General features: G+C 36.3%; 1 protein-coding gene across 2 annotated transcripts in view; it reads left to right on the top strand.

Moving 5' to 3' along the window:
* Positions 1-20,933, top strand: part of Syngr (synaptogyrin) — a 115,107-nt gene that overhangs the window by 75,601 nt on the left and 18,573 nt on the right. For both annotated transcript variants that reach the window (XM_090406779.1, XM_090406778.1), the window contains exon 3: positions 74-213. In XM_090406779.1, coding sequence (XP_090262905.1) covers positions 74-213 — 140 coding nt within the window. The remainder of the gene's footprint in view (positions 1-73; positions 214-20,933) is intronic.

The following is a 20,933-nucleotide window of genomic DNA, read 5'->3' as shown; positions in this document are numbered from 1 at the left end:
TTTATTTATTTAATAATGCTTAAGTGTTAAATGATATTCTGGTCTTCATTCAATTTTTTAATGTTATGGTTAGCATCCTGTGCATTTCTATGGTTTGTTGGTTTCTGCTACTTGTGTGATGCCTGGAGAAAATCGACTCATCCAAAAGGCGGATATGGTGTCAACAATTTAAGGGCAGCTATTGCTTTTAGCTTTTTCTCTATCTTTACTTGGGTAAGTCTTTGACATGCAAGCCTTAAAATGTTTTAAGCCTTCTCTCTCTCTCTCAGTGCATTTTTATAAGCAACTTATTTGATATCTTCTACTGGTAAATAAAGTTGTCTGAACATAAATGGTATGTCATAAATGAACATAAATATACTATTAAAATATAAAACATATTAATAAATTTGTTTTTCACTAAATTTAATCATTAATACATAGTCAAAATGTATATATAACATGATACTTGTTTTGATGTACTATTTTTGTTTTCTTGTAAAAAAAAATATATATATATATATATATATATATATATATATATATATATATATATATTTCAAATGATTGTAGTGCATGTATATTGTCCTTATATTATGAAAAGCCACAATGTATAATTCATTATTAATAATTATTAATTTAAATGTTTACTTGGAAGGAATGTTAAGACTTCAACATGAGATTGTAGAGGAATGGGGGAGGGGTATAGAATTAAGAGTACTTACCATTTACTGCTTTTACGGTTCAGCATACCTTGTTTCATAAATTATAAAACTATCATATTAAAACTATCATTTGGCCGCTAGAGGGACTCGTGGTGTGTAGTGTTTGTTGAGAACTCCTGATAAGATAAGTGTTATTTTAAGTTATCATTGACAATTTTGCTTGAATATTACGTAGTTTTGTTTGCTTTTCGTATCTTGGTGTGTCTGTTATTGTGTTTTGGTGTGGTTTCAATTATTAATTGATAAGATACGATAGCTCATGGCTCCGGTAAGAAGAAAAATGGCGGCTAGTAATGATAGTTCGCCATCTTTGTTTAGTAACGGTAACTTAAAGAGATTATTCAGTGTACTATCCGTGAAATGTATGCGTTGCGGTGAGTGGTTGGAGTATGGTTAGATGATGATAATGGAGTGAATGTGTGCAGAAAATGTAAGGAAAATGAGGAATTAAAGTGTGTTTCAGGTCATGAGTGTGATATTTTTGTGAAATTTCAGAATGTAGAAAATAGCGATATGATAAGAAAGTGCGAGGTTGTACCAGAGAGCTGTGAGGGCGTGAATGTAGAAAGTGTGAATGAAGGTATTAATACAGAGCAAATTAATGGTTTAACAGATAATAAAAAAAAAAGATGAGATAGATGCAATGAGTGAGATCGCGCTGTTGATCGGAGCGATACATAGAGCAAAGCAGCAGCTGGAGCGCATGCACAAATGTCTACCGAGTGTACCAGCCAATAAAAAAAAGTATGATAGGAAAAATAAGAGTATGATTGTGAACATAAACAAAATGAAGGAGCGAGTGCTGTATGGAGATTCGTTAGTACGAGGTGTGATAGTAGAGAATTTGACAAAATCGTACACCACCTGGTGCGACCATTAAGGACATAAGTGAGTCTATTATGAAGCAAAAGCAGAGAGTGAAAGAAATGATAGTTGTGGCAGGTACGAATGATTTGAAAGGAGATAAAATGGAAATGATAGAGGACCTGAATGAATTGTTTGAGGTAGCAAAAGAAAAGAGTGAGTGAGTTAGGATGATTAGTGTTTTACCGTGGTATGACAGTGAAGAGTTTAGGAGGAGGGCCATAATTGCAAATGACTTTATGCTTGGGTTATGCATGACCAGTTTATACGGGAATTGTGGTGAATGAAGTGGAGGTGAATAGTCTATTACAAAACCTCAATGTCAATTCATCTGCGTGATTGGATGGTATACCAGCTCATGTCGTACGAGAAGCGGCTAAAGAATTGTCAGTGCTTTTGACTATTTTGTTTAATTTGAGTCTCGGGTCTGGGTTAGTCCCAAGGGGTTGGAAGGAGGGGAAAATAGTTCCACTGCATAAAGGAGGTTCCAAGACTGCTGTTGAAAATTACCGGCTGATCAGCATATCAGGAATTGTTGTCAAGGTCTTGGAGAAAATAGTCAAGAAAAAAATACAGGATTGGATAGATGAAAATGGGATACTGTATGGGGGACAACATGGTTTTGTGAAGGGTAGATCATGCCTCAGTAACTTGCTTACGTTTTATAACACAGTGACTGCTGAACTGGATAAGGGTAATGGGTTTACAGTGATTCTACTGGACCTTGCTAAGGCCTTTGACAGAATACCACATGGAATTCTAATCAGTAAACTGCAGCATATGGGGATGGATATCAGAGAGTGGTTTATTCAGGAGTAGAGTCCAAAAGACGGCCTGTGACTAGTGGTGTGCCGCGGGGTTTTCTGTTCTTGGACCACTATTTTTCAATTTGTTCATTAACGATATAGGAAAGGATCTGAGAGGACGTGTTCACTTGTTTGCTGATGATGCAAACTTAGGTAGAGCAATAGTGAGTGCACAGGATGTCAAAATGTTGCAAGGTGATTTGGATAGTTTGGAGGACTGGGCTAAGGAAAATGGATGTCAGTTTAATGTGGCAAAGTGTAAGGTGAAAAGATTAGCAGCAGTATATCACTATCACGTTGGTGGAACCGTACTCTAGGAGATTGATGAGGCTAGGGATTTGGGAGTGTTGGTGGATAGGGAGTTGAAGTTTAGGGGGCACATTGCAAAAGTGGCTAAATCAGCTCATCAAATCACTTGGTTGCTGAAAAATACTTTAACAAGCAGAGACAAACAGGTTATTGTTCCTCTGCATCGAGCCTTGATAAGACCCCATCTAGACTACTGTGCCCAGATATGGGCGCCAGGGTTTCTTCTCGATGGGGAGGAGGTGGAGAGGATCCAGAGACGAGTGACCAAGATAATAGCAGGACTATGGAATGAACCTTACAAGAACAGGTTGAAGATTTGTGGGCTGCAGAAATTGCTTGATAGGCGAAAAAGAGGTGATGTGATTGAGACATTCAAATTACTGAAGGGTTTCTATAAGATTAATTCAGATGATATTTTTGAGAATAGGACTGGTAGTCATTCATGGAAGCTTGGTAAGAGTGTGGTTAGCAAAGGTGTTAGAGCTAGGTTTTTTACTTGGAGAGTGGTAAATGAGTGGAATAAGCTTCCAGAGTCTGTTGCAGGTGCCATGACTGTAAACGAGTTCAAGGTGAAGTGTGATAGATACTGTGTGAATGTTGAATAGTTGTTCTTGACATGATGTTGGGCCTCCCTCGATGAGTCCAAGGACTCCTTGGAGCTGCCCATAATAATAATTTGTAAATCGATAGAGATATCACTGATGAATTTTTAACAGTGACCGTATTTATCAAAAAAATTATAAGACAGTTATTATCTCTGAACCTCCTGTGAATGTCAGTTTAATAGATTAGTTTTCTTAGCCAAAATATATTTATTCCTTATTTAGTCCAAGTTATTCAACCTTTTAAACCACTTATGGACAAATTTAGACGACTTCCTGCATTGGAATTATTCATGCTAATGTTGATGATTATTTTATGGCATTCGATTGCAGAATTGTGTGAATAGACATATTTAACTTGACAATAGGTATGTTCAGAAGATTAGACTTGCATTAATACATTTTTTTTTTTTTTAAATGTTGTGCCTATACACAAGAGGTTGGTTGATCAGCCTATAGTACATTAGTACCGTGTATGGGTAGTGGGTTGGGAAAGGAGGAACTTGTTTATATTTGATTTAAATGACTGTAAATTGTATTCCTTGGGAAACACAACAGGTGGGAGACTGTTCCACAGTGCAGCAGTTGTAAGGATGAAGGAGGAGAGGAAAAGAAACTTGTTCTGTTTGTTTCTAGGTGTACTGTGAAGGGATGTCGAGCAGCAGCTTCATGTGTTCCAATGAGTTTAGTACTGAGTGTAGGAATTATTGATGTTATTTCAGATGAGCATTTCGCATGGAAATATTTGTAGAATATACATATTGCAGAAACCAAACGTCTGTGAGAAAGTAGGGGGAGAGTTAGTAAGAGATGGGTCATTAAATAAGTCTAATTGCTCTCCTCTATATTGATTCAAGCATTTTGAGAGAGCTTTTAGGGGCCCCACCCCCATATGTAGGAGCAGTATTCAATAGCTGGTTGGATTTGTGATTTGTATAATGTTAACAGCTGATTTTCAGGGATGAAATAACGTCTTGAGCGAAAGAGAAATCCTAGTTTTTTTGATGCTGAGGATGCAATGGTTGTGATGTATTCATGCCAGGAGAGGTTTCATGTGAGGGTAATTCCAAGAAGAGAGATCTCAAACTGTCTGGAAATTTGGATATCGTCAAAAAGGATACTGGGAAAAAATTGATATTTTTTAGGGGAAATAGGACAGAACTGTGTTTTATTAGCATTGAAATTGATGAAGTTATCCGAACCCCGTAGTATGGCCTGGAGATCAGAATTGAGGGTGGTGGTGGTTGATGCTTTGTAGGTTGAGGTGAGTTGTGTAAGGTAATGTTTATCAAATGAAAGCGAGGAGTGTAGGGTGCTGTCGTCTGCAAAACTGTGTATTGGGGTGGAGGTCAACTGAAGTAGGTTGTTGATATATAGCAGGAAGAGGATTGGTGAGAGGACAGAACCTTGTGGAACTTGAGCATTAATTGAATGGTGAGAGGAGCCATCCAGACAGAAAGTCCGTAATCCAACTACAGAAGTCCTGGGTGAGACCGAATGATAGTAGTTTGCTTAGTAAGCCTTTGTGCCACACCTGGTCAAAGGCTTTGGAGATATCAAGTGCAACCACTTGAGATTCGCCAAACTTCTCTATGGCATTTGTCCAGAGATGGGGGATATACGTGAGCAGATCTCCTGTTGATCAGCAGCGATGGAATCCATACTGGCGGTTGTTTATTAGGTGGGTGTCTTCAAGGTAGTGTAGGAGTTGGGAATTGATGATTTTTTCCATTACTTTTGACAGGACTGAGGTAAGTGAGATAGGGCAGTAGTTGGACGGCAGTGACTTGTCACCCTTCTTGTGAATGGACTGAATATAGGCCAATTTCCAGTTTGTGGGATAGATTCCATTGGAGTAAGAGAATATATATAGGCGGCATAGGATAGGAGTCAGTTCTGGTGTGCAAACTTTCAGGACTATTGGGGGAATGCCATCAGGGCCAGGAGACTTTTTTTTGTGTCTAATTTGGACAGTATCATTCTGATCCTCATCCTGGCAAAAGAATATAGGGGCATTGTATGTTTTGTGTCTGGAATGGTTGGGGGACATTTACCATCGTCCGTTATGCATGCATGGGAAGCCAGAAGATTGACTTTTTCTGTGGGTGATAGAGCCATCTGGGTATGGTAAGGGTGGGAACAATGTTTGGCAGAAGTTACGGTCAGTTGCTTTGGCGAGGGACCAAAAGGCTCGGTTGCTGTTTGGACGGGCTGCTAGTTTCCTGTTTTTTGCTCTTTCGAATTCTGTTTTAGAAGCATTGATTGTTTTTTTTTGCATCTATTTCAGGCTTCGGTATAAGCTCTAAAGGAGGATAAGGTTCTTGATTTCAGCCAGTTATGGTATGCTTGGTGTTTCATCTGTACAGCCTTGGCACATCTTTTGGAGAACCAGGGTTTAGTTAGGGAATAGCAGTTCAGAGTACTGTGTGGAATGTATGTTTCCATGCCGTTGAGGATTACTTTGGTAATAAGTTCGGTGCATATGTTTGGGTTGGAAGGCCGGAAGCAATAGTACAACTATGGGAATGTGGCATAGAAGTTGCAGAGGCTGTCTCACTTGGCACTGTTATAATGCCAGACTACTTTTATATGGGAGTGTCTGTGTAAGCATTGTTATATGGGGGGGGGGGAGATGAGCACTAGAATGTGGTCAGAATTACCCAGGGGGCTCACTACTTTCACTGTGTATTTAGAGGGCTGATTGGTAAGGAAGAGATCTAGGGTGTTTGGGGAGTGATTTGGGTTATCTGGTATTCTGGTTGACATCTGAACAAGTGGTGTAAGGCATTTTGTGTAAGGTCGTTAGTGATGGCAAATGTTTCAGCGTCTCTGCCTGCAAGATCTGTACAACTGGAGGCAGAAAGCCAGCTAGTGTTGTGGACATTAAATTAAAATCTCCTAGGAGGATAATTTTGCTGATGGGAAAGTGGGATTGGAGACAGTCAATTTTTAAGGAGAGAAATTAAAGTCAAGACATTTCAGGTGTCAGATTGCCGTTTCATAGCGAATTTTGTTGTATACCAAAGTACTGTTTTTTTTTTGTTTTTTTTCCCTTATTTGTAGATGCATGTAATGGTTTAATAACGTTGTAACCTAATATGTGCCTATCTGATGTAAATAAAGCATTTATTTACTTTAGATATACAAACACAAAATTTAGAATAATATGCACAAATGAAAAGTTATTCTGAATAACTGCTTCAGGAAACAAGCCAACAAAAGTTGGTCATCAGTCTACACCATTATAGGTTTTTCCATTATGACAATATGATTTTTACATTTTACAGATAATTGCAGTGTTAGCTATTATATCCTTTTCACTTCAGTAAGAACTTCATTATTATTTTTATTACGTAACACCTCCAGGGAGTCCAAAGACTTGTCGAGGGAGGATACCTGTTCTACAACTCTCCATCTACACCAACGCCATCTACCACTGACCGCTACCACTAGTATTTTCACAGACAATCACAAACATCCATGCCCATGGCGGGATTCGAACCCACAGCCTTTTGGCTGGAGAGTGGATATGCTAACCACTCAGCCAACCAGACCAGCATCTTTGTTTTTTTTTAACAAATGAAATGTTAATGCACAGGTTTGTGTCTTCTTTTTCTTTTCACTGAAAGCAATAGCACCAATACTTTGACTTTTATCTTCCATTATTAATAATAAAATAAAGAATAGTTATGAACTGTTTATAATTCACAGAAAAACACAGGGAGATACTGCACACAAAGACATTGTAAACAAACAGTTCACAAAAACTGCTCATCAGTTGATTTACAGAAGCATTATGTTGCTAACACTGTTGTATGAATGAACATCATCGTGTAACTGGGCTTAGTCATAATTGAAAAAAACCATCATATGATATAATACATAATACATCATATAATATAATACATTGAATGCAGGGTTGTATAAATGGGCATTAGTGATAAGGAAAGGGTTCAGAGGTGATTGAATAAAATAATTTCTAATCTCTGGAATGTCGAATATGAGGAAAGGTTGTAAAGATGCAATTTACAGAGTTTAGTGGATAGGAGGAAGAGAGGTGATATGATAGAGATGGGGTTATTATAGGATCAATGTTGAAGAGTTTTTACAGAAAACAGTTGGAGATCTGGAAGCTGTATAAGGAGGGTGTGAGAAGCAGGTTTTTTGCATACAGTTGTGAATGATTGGAATGCCTTGCCCGAGAGCATGGTGTCTGCAGAGAATTTGAGTGTGTTTACGGTGCAGTATGAGAGCTGTGTGTATGACTAAAGGATCTCCTAGATGAGTCTTTGACTCCATGCTTTCTTAGGGTAATAATAATAATTGAAAACTGTCATATGAGTGGATTGTTGTTAGGCAGGGTATTAGTGTATTGGAAATTACATTTAATGTCCATATTTACCATCTATAATACATTAAAGTATATTATTATTACAGAACACCTCCAGGGAGTCCAAAGACTCATCGGGGGAGGGTACCTGCTCTACAGCTCTCACTCCACTAACCACAACTACCTTCATCATCTACGCCAACGCCTTTTACTGCTGACCGCCACCATTTTCACAGACAACCACAAACATCCATGCCCACGGCGGGATTCAAACCCACATCCTTTTGGGTGGAGAGCGGACACCCTAAACTGCTCGGCCAACCAGGCCGGGTATAAGTATATGTACTACATGTGCGCCACATTAAACAAAATGCATACCGATTTTCTTCATCTAAAACTCGATTTACTTCACTGCTGGTATAGGATGATAAACAAAATGGATTGTGATAAATTGGACAATAATATAGGAAAGACTTACTACTTCTTTAAAGAATATGATAAATATAGGAGACTGTGATGAATTTGTTACTGTTTTATTAATGAATTCATTCAGCCTTATCTCAGGAATTTTTAAGACAAGGTTTTATTGAAGCTATTAAAAGACTTAGATATTTATAGTAAAAAAGTAGCACCAGAGAATGGTGACTGAATGATGATGTGAGAGGATGTTAAAATTCCTTAAGTCAAACACTTCTTTAAATCCTGTACTTATTTTTTGGAGGTAAACAAAAGGTAATTTTTTTTCCTTCTTAACAAAAACTGAAACAAACCATTATTTACAAACACATGTACAAAATCCATAATACTTGTATATTCTACTTTGTCCTACCTGCCTAGATATAATAGTTGAGGAGTATTACAGAGATGATATGTCATGGTCTACATTCTGTGAGACAAAGGGTATGTAATTTGTGAATGTATGAAGTAAATTTGAATAGAAACTCGAGTGGTGTAATCAAAGTGAGTCACATTTTTGTCAAATTATAGACCAGTTTGTGTTTCATCAGCAGTTGTTAAGATCTTGGAAAAATTAGTGAGGGACCATATACAGCAATGGGCGGATGAGGGTAATGTTATCTGTGAGAGTCAACATGGATTTGTTAAGGAGCGCTCTTGTTTTAGTATGATTGCCTTTTATAATGTGACAAGAGCGGTTGATGATGGGAAGACATATTCTGCCATTTTTTTGGATTTTGCAAAGGTATTTGACAGGGAGTCACGTGATAAGCTGATATTTAAGTTTCAGCAAATGGGTTTAGATGTCAGGTTCAACTGAATTCAGGATTGGCTATCTGATAGGTATCAGAGAGTTGTGTATGGTGGGGAATATCAAGGAGGCAGAAGGTTACAAGTGGGGGTCTCACAGGCTTATTACTGGGACCTGTTTAACCTTTATATCAATGACATTGTCAGTGAATTGCAGGGGGATATTCAGTTGTTTGCAGATGATGTAAAGTTAGGAAGGGTTATTAATAGGCTTGCCAGACGTTCGGTATATATGGGACTGTTCTGCATTTTGTCAGATTTTGCTGTCCCATATGGTACTTGTAGGGACAGCCTAATGTCCCTTATTTTAATGAAAAAATAAAATTATAAATATTATATTAAGCAATTATAATTTTCAATATTCTTTTCGAATAAACCAACTTAAATTGATTTGTAAGCCATAAAAACTGACAATTCGAGGAAATTATTTGTGTTTACAGTTTACGGCAGTGACAGTCCCATTCATTGGTCAGTACTTTTTATTTAGTGTAAGCATTTTATTTATAATTCTGTACAGATATATTGCATTTGCTTATTTTCAAACAGTTCTTATTTGGACATTGTGGGATGCAGTATCAGTACAGTACGTGGGTGTTATTTCAATAATTATTAAAAAATAATATCTCGCCTTTTTTGAATGTGCGATATTTGGTTAATACATAAAATATATAATTAAAGGTAAATTAAATTTCTTTATTAATTATACAAAGGTAAATTAAATTTTGTTTCTTTCCTTGAGCCCTTAATAATGCCAAAACAAAAGTGCATTTTTAAAGATGATTATTCGAAATAATGGAATTTTATATTATGTAAAGGGAAAACATAATGACAAAGTTGAATGCAAAATCTGTAGATGAACGTTTAGTATTGCATATGAGGGACAATCGGATATTACACAACACATTAACAATTAGAAACACAAATCGAACATTTCAGTTCCAAAAGAATTGATACTTATTTTGTAAAACCAAATATTAGATTTATTTTTTATTTTGTAAAACCAATTCACCAAAATTGTCCCGAATTTGGAAAACCCAATAAGGGACATGGGTCACCCATGTCCCATATTTGGTTTTCCATTATTTGGCAACCTTAGTTATTAGTAATAATGCAGATGTGGTGGCAGCCCTGCAAGTGGATTTGAATAATTATTATTTATTATTAACATTTGACCTCCATGGAGTCGGACTCATTGTAGGAGGTACTCACTATTGCATGCAGTGCTCATCCAACTGTGTCTTAAATTGATTCAGTGTGTCCACATCCACAACACACTCAGGCAATGCATTCCACTCACCAACCACCCTCCATGCAAAGAGCCTGCTTCTCACTCCTTTGCTCACACCCTCCTTATACAGTTTCCAGCAATGGCCTCTTGTTCTACTCCCCTCTCCCATTCTATGAAAAATCTCTTCCGTGAATAAACTGGACAGATGAGCAAATAAATGGGGATTTCAATTTAATGCAGCAAAATGTAAAGTCTTGAAGTTTTGGATACATCGATGGGGCGACTGCATACTCTGTTGGAGTGACTGTAAGAGAACTTGGGGTGATGATTGATAGAAACCTGAAATTCAGGGATCATAATGCAAAGGTGGTGAAGGTAACCCAGAGGATTGCTGCAGTACTACTGAGAAAGATGCTGACTTGCAGAGATAAAAATTGTCATTCCATTGTATAAAGCCCTGAACAGCCCAAACTTGGACTATTGTTCTCAAATTTGGTCTCTAGGATTTGAGGGAGATAAATTAACTATGGAAAGGGTACAGAGATGGTTTCAGGACTGTACAATGTTTGTTATGAGGACAGACTGAGGGAATGTGGACTTCAGAGTTTGGTAGATAGAAGGAGGAGAGGTGATATGATTGAGATTTTTAAACTGCTGTTGAGAGGTAGTTACAGGGTTGACACTGGGGGTGTTCTTTCATTTGGTGGAACAGGGGAAAGGGACGAGGACAAGAGGCCATCCCTGGAAGTTACAAAAGTAAGCTGTGAGCAAGAGGGTGAGGAGTGGTTTCTTTGCATGGAGGGTGGTTGATCTGTGGAATGCATTGCCTGATAGAGTGAGAGTGCGGACGTTCACTGAGTTCAAGGAGTGGTATGATAGACTTTGTTTCTTTCTAGGGAGGGCCTCTCACGATGAGTCTTTTGACTCCATGGCGACCTTAGTCATAATAATAAATAAATAACCAATAATAAACAGCTGCTATATACATTTGGTAGTCTAGTTAACTACAGGGAGAGACTAATCCAATGGACTAATAATTGTTGATCAGGTGATTCAATTAAGCGTGGCAGGAATACATGTGCTTTGATGGAGCTGCAAATCATCTCATGAAATTTGTTGTTCATGTTATACAGTATGTATTTCTCTGGTTTATGTATATTATGCTTCGTTTTCTAAGAATTTTCTTTGGTTACTGAGACTCATACATTTTACGCAATAATAGTATATAATATTTGATCATTATTGGAATTATCCCCCCACTTTTAGGAATCTTATATTCATTATTATTTATATATTTTTTTAGTGTAAGTGGCTTTGCTGTCTTATCAATAATAAATATCTCACATATGCTGGTATTTTGTTGTAGGTCTTTGCATGGAGAGTAGTTGGTGAGTGAAATGCATTGCCTGAGTGTGTTGTGGGTGTAGGCACATTGAATTTAAGGCATGGTTGGATGAGCATTGTGTGCAATAGTGTGTACCTCCCGTGATGAGTTTCTGACTCCATGGAATTCAAATGTTAATAATAGATCAACAACTTCTTATAATACACAGACATATATCATTTCTATTCAGGAATAGATAAGTTTTTACTTGTTGTTTTGGAAAACTAGAATGAAAATGTCCCTATACTGTTAAAAAAAACTTTCCAACCTGAGCAGATGCTATACTGCACAAGCAAGAAAAACAAGTAGCTTTGTTTATCACTAAATACAGTAAACAGACATTTAACATCTGTGTACTGTATTTAGGATGATTAGTATGATTAGAGACAACTCGAGTGACACATTTAATGGAAAAACACTCCACTCCTGTAGACTATGCTGCATGCATGTGTTAGACACACCGATCACAGCCACTGATTTCTGGGTGCTATTGTCTCAGTGCTCACCCTGCCTCGTCTTCTGGCAGTTTAAAACCACTGAAACACTAAGAATTTGACCAGCTGTGCCATCTGTACATCTGTTCAAAGGACTCAAAGTTTGCATGTATTTGTGAGCGCACACCCAGGTTATTAATGTGGAGAATGTGATGTAATGTTTAGGTGCAGAAAAGTGTCCTCTTCATGAAGCATTAGTGTACTGCATTTAATTTTATGAATCACGTGAAGCTAAGAAACAATTAGGGGAATCTTTAATGGGAATAAATGCAAAAATATAATATCTGTGATATTGCTATTCAGTGAATGTGCACCATACACCTAGCACATGCAGAATATTTGCCCCTGATAACAACCTTTCATGGGCAGTAAGTACACATAAAAAAAAAAAAAAAATCTGCTCAATGGATGTTTTGCGAATCACTTAATGGTGCTCATATTGAATGTTAATAAAGCAAATTTTTGAGTTTTGTGTGTCTAAATATCCTTGATTGGTAATTATGTATGTTAGTAAATACTTATGTTGAAAAATTTTCTGCTTGGTTATACTATAAAATAACGATGCCAAGAAATATTCTTGGTTTAATCCTTTATCTAAATGTAAGAAAACAAAGTTTGTGGTGGTTTGCGTGTGAAGTAACTTCATGACTGGGCAACTAGTATATAAAGGCTATTGACTTCAGATCAGTATCCCATAATGCAAAGTATATCCTTATGTCTGAGAAGTGCCACTACCCAGATTAGTTTTGACCTTTATTGAAGTCTAATCAGTGGGAGCCAGACCCAGAAATAATACAAGGTTGAAGTAATGCAGAAGTCATATTTCCATATACAAGTAACCAAAAGGTGTTGCACCTTATCACTAAAATACTCTGGATTAGAGATAAATGTTGAAAGTTTTTCCACTTGGTTATGCTATAAATTAAAGATGCCAAGAAATTATATTCTTGGTTTAATCCTTTATCCACTGATGAGACCTCAGTAAAGGTCAAAACCGGTATTAGTAGATAGGTAATGACCCTTCCCACATGCATAGCATTATACTTGTCAGTGAGGATATGTGCATTGCATTATGGGATACTAAGGCAAGTGATGTGAAGTTGTTAGTCTCTGTTTATAAGTTGCCAGTCTTGAACTTCACGCTCAAAATTTGTTTGCTTACACTTGGATGAAGAATTAAACCAAGAATATAATTTTCTGGCATCTTTAATTAATTGTAAGTATTTAATTTAGTATCAAAGTCAAAAAGTAATTTTCAGACACCCTTTATGATAGCTTTATAACCTTTTATGGGTGAAATTCGTTTTTTTTTTTTTTGCTAATCTGGTTGGCTGAGTGGTTAGTGTATCCACTCTCATATGCATTCCAAACATTTATTATTATATATTATTATTATTATTTTTACGTGACACCTCCAATGAGTTCAAAGACTCATCGAGGGAGGGAACCTGATCTACAACTCTCCATCACCACCACTCAATCCACGAACTACAGCGAACCACATCACCTACACCAAGGCATCTACTGCCCACCACCACCAGTATTTTCACAGACAATCACAAACATCCATGCCTGTGGCAGGATTCGAAACTGCAGCATTTTGGCTGGAGAGCAGATATGCTAACCACTCAGCCTTAACCATGGTAGAGCAAAGTCAACTAAGAGGTTGACTTTCTCTACCATGGAGCACGAAGACAGAGAAGACAGATTTTTTGTTATGACAGCAAACATAATTGATGCACCACAGCAGGTGAGCTTGCAAGTCAGCTTCATTCAAGAGCAGGTACACAGATATCTTGACAAACTGTGGTAAGACATCTGCAACAAGTAGGCTTATGTGTCCGAAGGCCTGTACTCTGCATCCCTTTATTCACAGCACATTGTAGAGCATGCTTTCAGTGGTATGCTTTCAACATTATCACTAATCCATAAAAATTGGAAAAGACACCAATGGGTTAATGGACACTTTACAGATGATAGTCATTTTAGTCTATCCTCTGATTCTTGATGACACTTGATCTGCTGTGAAAGTGGCTTACCATCGTGAGAATGTTCTTGACAGGGATAGATATGGCAGTTCTGGGGTCATGGTATGGGTAGGCATTATGCTTATTGGATGCACTGAGCTACAAGTACTGGAAAAAGGGGCTATGACTGCTGAACGATATTGCAATGAAGTTCTCAACATAATGTTTGATTGTTCCATGGTGCTGTAGGTGAAGAATTCATTTTATGGATGACAATGTCAAATGATATCATACATGAACAGTGGAGATACTTCTGGAAACCAAGGATATTAATCGAGTTGAGTGACCAACACATTCCCCAGATCTCAACCCCATAGAACATGTTTGGGATGCAATAGATGCATCCCAAACATGTTCTATGGGGATGCATTACTGTGCAAAATTCCCCTCTAGAAAACAAACAAGGTCCTTCTTCTGAAGGAAGAGGAGGTCAGTTTGCCTGAAGAACTCCTGAATCACTTAGTGCCAAGCATGGTACGACTTGAGAGCTGCATTGCAGTTTGGAGTGGACATATTCCATGCTGAAATGTCGCTCTGCATAGTTTTCCGTAAGCATACATTAATTCCTTAACTACATCCTTAGAAATTTGTAACTTTTGCCAAAAATGTGTTGCAATTTAGTTTTTACAAAATGTATAACATTTTTTTTGTGTAATATAATTTATTAATATGCTGGCAATAAATTTATGTCCACATCTGGCTGTATGCATGAAAATTTTTTTCATGTTCAGGTAAAAATGTAGTTTGTCCCTAGCTTTTGGACATCGGTATATATATATATATATATATATATATGACTTGAAAAATTTTGTGTTAGCTCACCATTCCTACAAATATCTCACTAGTCAAGTGTCACCTAATATATCAAAGTTGCTTGCTTATTTTCATACTTGGTGAGTTTTAAACTTTTGTTAATGATTTTGCTTATTATTACCCTGTGTAATACCAGTGTTGGAACGTCCTACCTAACTGACTGTTCCATTTTTGTTGGTTTGTTAATCTTATATTTACCTCTTTAAATTCCATTTTTATTCATTAGTCGTTGATTGATGCTCATCTGAATATAAAGAAATTTATATTATACTGCGCCACCCTATATTCAGATTAGTCTAAATAATATAGAGGAATCAATCATCAACTATTTTATCACTTTATGTTATCACTTTATCTTCAGGCTGAGGTTATTAATAGCTTTTAAGGCTTCCGCAAAGGTCCGATTAATTTATGAGCGGTGCAATGAAAGAAAATTTCATTGAACCACTCATAAATTTCGGCAAACACCAAGTTTAACTCAACAAAAGAAAACATTTAATGTGGAATAGTACAACATATACATTCAAGTATAACTATCTGCAAAAGGTTATCAAATTGAACAATTACAAAAATTCATATTCAGATATTAGTAACTTCTTATTTAGGTTTGAGGATTATGGCTAATGTTGACATTTCTTAATTCTAAAGCTTTAGTATTTCTTTCACATAGTTCTCTCTATCCAATTGGATGAATCATATCATAAATATATTAGCTCAGTTTAAAGTATTCAGAATAAATACAATCCATTAACTATCAAACATTCATTTCTCAGTTCTTTACACTCAGACAATCAAGTTGAGATTAGTTCTTAAAAGTTTAAGCTTCCAAATGTTACTATAACTAATCTTATGACAGGCTACACTGTATTCTTTCTCAGTCAGCTAACACTTAATAGAACAACATAACACTTATAGCTTCGAGGGGAAAGTACTTCAGTACATCTAACATCTGACCATTAATTGACATAACATCACAGCTAAGGTCAAAATATATCCAACGGAGTTAACTGTTATAGCTTGACAGGTTATAGAAAGGACAACTCTTACCGGATTACTGCTTCTACACATTGAATTCGCATAGGCACATTTGAAATTCTGGTTGACTTTTACTTTATGGCAACACGATTCAAAGAAATCTCCCACTATAATAACTGAATTATAGACACAGAAATACACAAGTCTTGATGCACTTGGTTTAAGTTATCTACTAATTCCTTATTTTCTTCTATGTATTAACTTCAGTTCTGCATTATTCTTCCACTAACCATTTCGAATTTATCGTAGTATCAGAACTCCCATAGAAATAATTCGAAATGCGTATTAATTCCTTGTTCTTTCCTAGTCGATTTACGGCACATATCAACTACCCTTCTGCCACTCACTACCGATATCTATGCTGTCTCTAAGGCTTCTCTCTTTTACTTTTGTTTTCCAATCAACTACGTTCTCCTTTTCCCGCCAAAATCCGGTTTTAACCCGTTCAGCTTATATCAACTGGCTTTTCTCTTTATACACAGTAGCTCACGCTCTCAGCATGAGCTAACTAAAACAAACTCCATTTCTCTGTCAGCAGCCAATCAAATCCCATCAGTAGAATTCCATAAATTTACCTTTACTTATAGAAATAACAAAAAAAAAATATATCACAGTTCACATAAGGCACATTTAAATTTATATACACACAGTTTTTTATAATAAATTTTACAGAGTAAAGTAAATAAAATGAATGACATTTTTATATATAGTCTCATTATTTCTATTACATATCCTAAGATTATATTATTAATTAATAATAAACAAAATTCAAAGCATTTATATGAATAACATATTACAAGCAAGAGACTAACAACAAATAATATTTACAAGTCTTGCTTATGACATGGTGGATTATGTTAAATATGAATGAAGTATTATAATACACAGAATATCTTCATTCACAATTTAATACCAGTATTGAGGCAGTGTGAAACCACTGCCACACTTGTTGGATACCAGAAATGGCTTAAAAAATTTTCTGCATGGGCTCTAGAACAGGGTTTCCAAATTACATAAAATATAAATAATATAAAACATAGATCAATTTTAAAATAATAAAAGTCAATATTAAATTTTAACAGTTAATAATGATGATAATAATAATAATAATAATAATAAAAAAAAAAAACTAGGTTTACAGTTGTAACACATACTAAAAACTACTTGTATATTAATCTATTTATCAGTCTATGCAAAAGAAAAGTCATGTATTTTATCAGTTATACATGACCATGTATTATTTATTAATGATTATGATTATTTTCATGTTTTGCTTCTAACATTTATGCTGTGTCTGGAATCAATCTTTTATGCAAGAAAAGTTGAACAGTTTCTTCTGTGCCATTACTAATAAATGTCAAGGGTAAAAGCATTCAAAATCATTATTAAAACTCTTAGTAAAATAAAACCATTTGTTATTCTTATACACTTAACTATATTAGTCAGTTTTCTAATTTCAGAACGATTCTAGGTCAATAGGAATGTATTTTAAAGTTTTCTCTTTATTTTATAGTTTATGATGCCAGCAAAATAGTTCAACTTTGTTTTATGCACATTTTTGGCTTCCTGAGCTATAACAGCACCATATTCCACTAATTGGCGACTTTTTGAACTTTTTTTTTTTTTTTTGTGGAATCCTTCCCATGTCTTGATTAGTCTTCCTACCAAATTTGATGACATTCCAGTTGTTAGGTCAAGCTACATGAGTCTGTTAATAGGGGAAATTTAATTATGGCCACCCTGTATATGTGTGTATATATACAGGTATCCCTTGATACATGCGGCTTTGATTAATGTGGTTTTGATTAGTGCACAAAAAATTATTGTGATCATAAACTTGATATATGCAGTATCAAATTTGATTAGCGCAGCCGAAAAAGTTTGAAAATAAGCAAAGCGTTAGACTTGGTCAATGAAACCGATCAGATCACGTGGTACGAGTCGTGCTATAATGTTAGCAACTCACTCTTCGGCTTCAGTCTCAGTGCGTCAATTTATCAGCATAGCGTGGTGCGTACAGACGTATATGTTTATGTATTACAGTGTATGCTTAAGGCCTCTCTGCATATCACGTAATTTTCAAACTATGTAAAGCATTACCCTTCGTAACCATGGCCTTGAAAAAGAGTAATAAATGAAAACGTATTACTGTGGATACTAAAATTAACATTATTAAAAGGTATGATAACGATTAAGCAAAGCAAACATTGGAAAAGCTCTAGGCTTTGGTGAATCAACTATACGAGGCATTTTAAATAAAGCGACTGAGTACCGTGAACAAGACAAAGTGGCATCTGCATCTTTGAGTATGCAGAGTAAAATCATGGAGGAGAAAAAAAAGCTACCACTGTTCAATTTACGTTAGATAAGTTTTTTATAAAAACTTATAAAAAATAAATAAATAATTAAATAAGCTTTTATGTAACAAATATGTATAAATAATATATATAAATACATGTCACCTTTAAAAAATAAATGATGTTTAAATTTTTATATTTTGCAGAATTCATTATAATTATTCCCATTAATTCTTAACATTGAATAATGTGGTGTCCATCGAGGATTAATTAACCGCACATATCAAGGGATACCTGTATACACACACATATACAAGGGTGGTCTGAAAAGTTCTCGGCCTTGACCATAGATGGCAACACTATCGGGACGAGTTTTTTTTCTAAGTTGGTACATCTGCCATAAGCATCCATGTGAAATTGCAAGTCATTCTATCATGTAGTTTGTTTTATACAGCTATCTGAAGCAAAAGTGTTGTTTGTATCCCTTGAAATAGATAAAATTGAGTATCGTGCGGTTATAAAATTCTTTGTAAAAGAGGTTTAATGCCAAAAGAAATTCATTCGAAGTTCATAAATTATGGGCACTCTTCTCCTTCATTTTAGACAATTAAGAAATGGGCTGCTGAGTTGAAACGTTGCTGTACCAGCCTTGAAGATTATCCATGTGAAGGATGTCCCAAAAGTGTAACCACACCAGAAATCATTGATCAAGTGCATGATATGGTATTGGATGACTGACGAGTCAAAGTGCATGAAATTGCTGAGACTACAGGCATTTCAAAAGAACGTGGGGGATATATTTGCATGAAGAATTGCAAATGAAAAAGCTTTGCACAAGATGGGTACCACGCTTGCTCACAGCAGATCAAAAACGCACTTGAATGAAAATCTCTGAACAGTGCTTGGAGCATTCTAACAAGAATAAAACTGATTTTGTGCATCGATTTATTACTATGGATAAGACTTGGATTCATCATTACACACCAGAATCCAAACATTATTCAAAACAGTGGACAGAAGCCAGTTGTTCAGTGCCAAAGAAGACAAAGTCGGTTCCATCAGCAGGAAAGGTCACGGCTTCGGTGTTTTGGGATGTTAAAGGTATTTTGTTTATTAATTATCTTGAAAAGGGTAAACAATAACTGGGGAATATCATTTCAATCTTTTAACCAGACTAGATGAAAAAATTCGTGAGAAAAGACTCAGTTTACAGAAGAAAAAAATCATCTTTCATCAGGACAATGCACTTGCCCACGAGGTTGTTTTTGGCAATGGGAAAATTAAGGGATCTGCACTATGAATTGTTGGAACATCCACTCTATTCCTCAGATTTGGCTCCCTCTGACTTCTAACCCTTCCCAAAACTAAAACTCTTCCTTGCTAGTCAACATTTTCTTCAAATCAAGAGGTGATTGTAGCTATAGAGGGATATTTTGTAGATCTTACTGAGAACCACTACAGGGATGGGATAATAGCACTGGAGCATCGCTGGAATAAATCTATTAGCCTTAAGGGAGATTGTTAAAAAATAATTTTGAAATTATAAATTTGTTTTTTCATTGTTAGGCCGAAAACTTTTCAGACCATCCTCGTGTGTGTGTATATATATATATATTAAAAAGTTTTAATGACTGATACCGAGAGATAAAGAGATGACATGGTATATTTGAAAAGATAATACTAGTTTACTAGTTTCGTTGAATTGATCAACATATCAACAACAGCCTAAGTTTCAATCTCTCTGATGCACACATTACCTCTGTTCAGTATTGGCACGCTCGTGACAGCACGTGGTCTACATTTATTTATTATTATTATTCAGGCCTCCAAGGAGTCAAAAGACTCCTCGAGGGAGGTCCTTCCTAAGACATAAAGTCTGTCAAGACTCATCGAGGGGAGGTCCCCCCCTGAGAAACACAAAGTCTATCATACCACTCTTTAAACTCACTGACCGTTCTCGCTCCCACCACTCCATCAGGCAATGCATTCCACGGCTCAACCACCCTCCACACAAAGAAACCACTCTTACCCTCTTGCTCACGGTTTCCTTTCGTAACTTCCAGGGATGGCCTCTTGTCATCACTCCTTCCCACTGTTCAACCAAGCGAAAGAACTCCCCAGTGTCAACCCTGTAACCACCTCTCAACAGTTTAAAAGCCTCAATCATATCACCTCTCCTTCTATCCACCAAACTCTGCAGTCCACATTCTCTTAGCCGATCCTCATAACTATCCTTGTACAGTCCTGAAACCATCTTTGTCTTCCATCTTTGTATCCTTTCCACAGTTAATTTATCCCCTTCAAATCCTGGGAACCAAATCTGAGAAGAATAGTCCAAGTGTGGTCTGATCAGAGACTTATACAACGGAATGATAACCCTCTTATCTCTGCAGGTCAGTGTCCTTCTCATAATAGCAGCAATCCTCTGTGTTTCCTTCACCACCTTTGCAATATGTCTCCTAAACTTCAGGTTTCTATCAATCATCAACCCCAGATCTCTTGTCTCCCCTACTTCCTCCATATAACTCCTCCCATAGAGTATGCAGCATCCCATCGATGTTTCCCAAACCTCAAGACCTTGCATTTTGCTGCATTAAATTGACACCCCCATTCATTGGCCCATCTATCTAGCTTATTTAAATCCTCTTGCAGGGCTACCACATCTGCACTATTACTAATAATCCTTCCCAGCTTCGCATCATCCGCAAACAACTGAATATCCCCCTGCAATCCACTGGCTATGTCATTGATATAAAGGTTAAACAATATAGCTC

The sequence above is a fragment of the Typopeltis vanoorti genome, chromosome 17, assembly GCF_054136105.1.
Source record: "Typopeltis vanoorti isolate ZY-2024b chromosome 17, IOZ_Tvanoo_1.0, whole genome shotgun sequence".
Lineage (NCBI taxonomy): Eukaryota > Metazoa > Arthropoda > Arachnida > Uropygi > Thelyphonidae > Typopeltis > Typopeltis vanoorti.
This window is presented reverse-complemented; position numbering and strand designations above follow the sequence as displayed.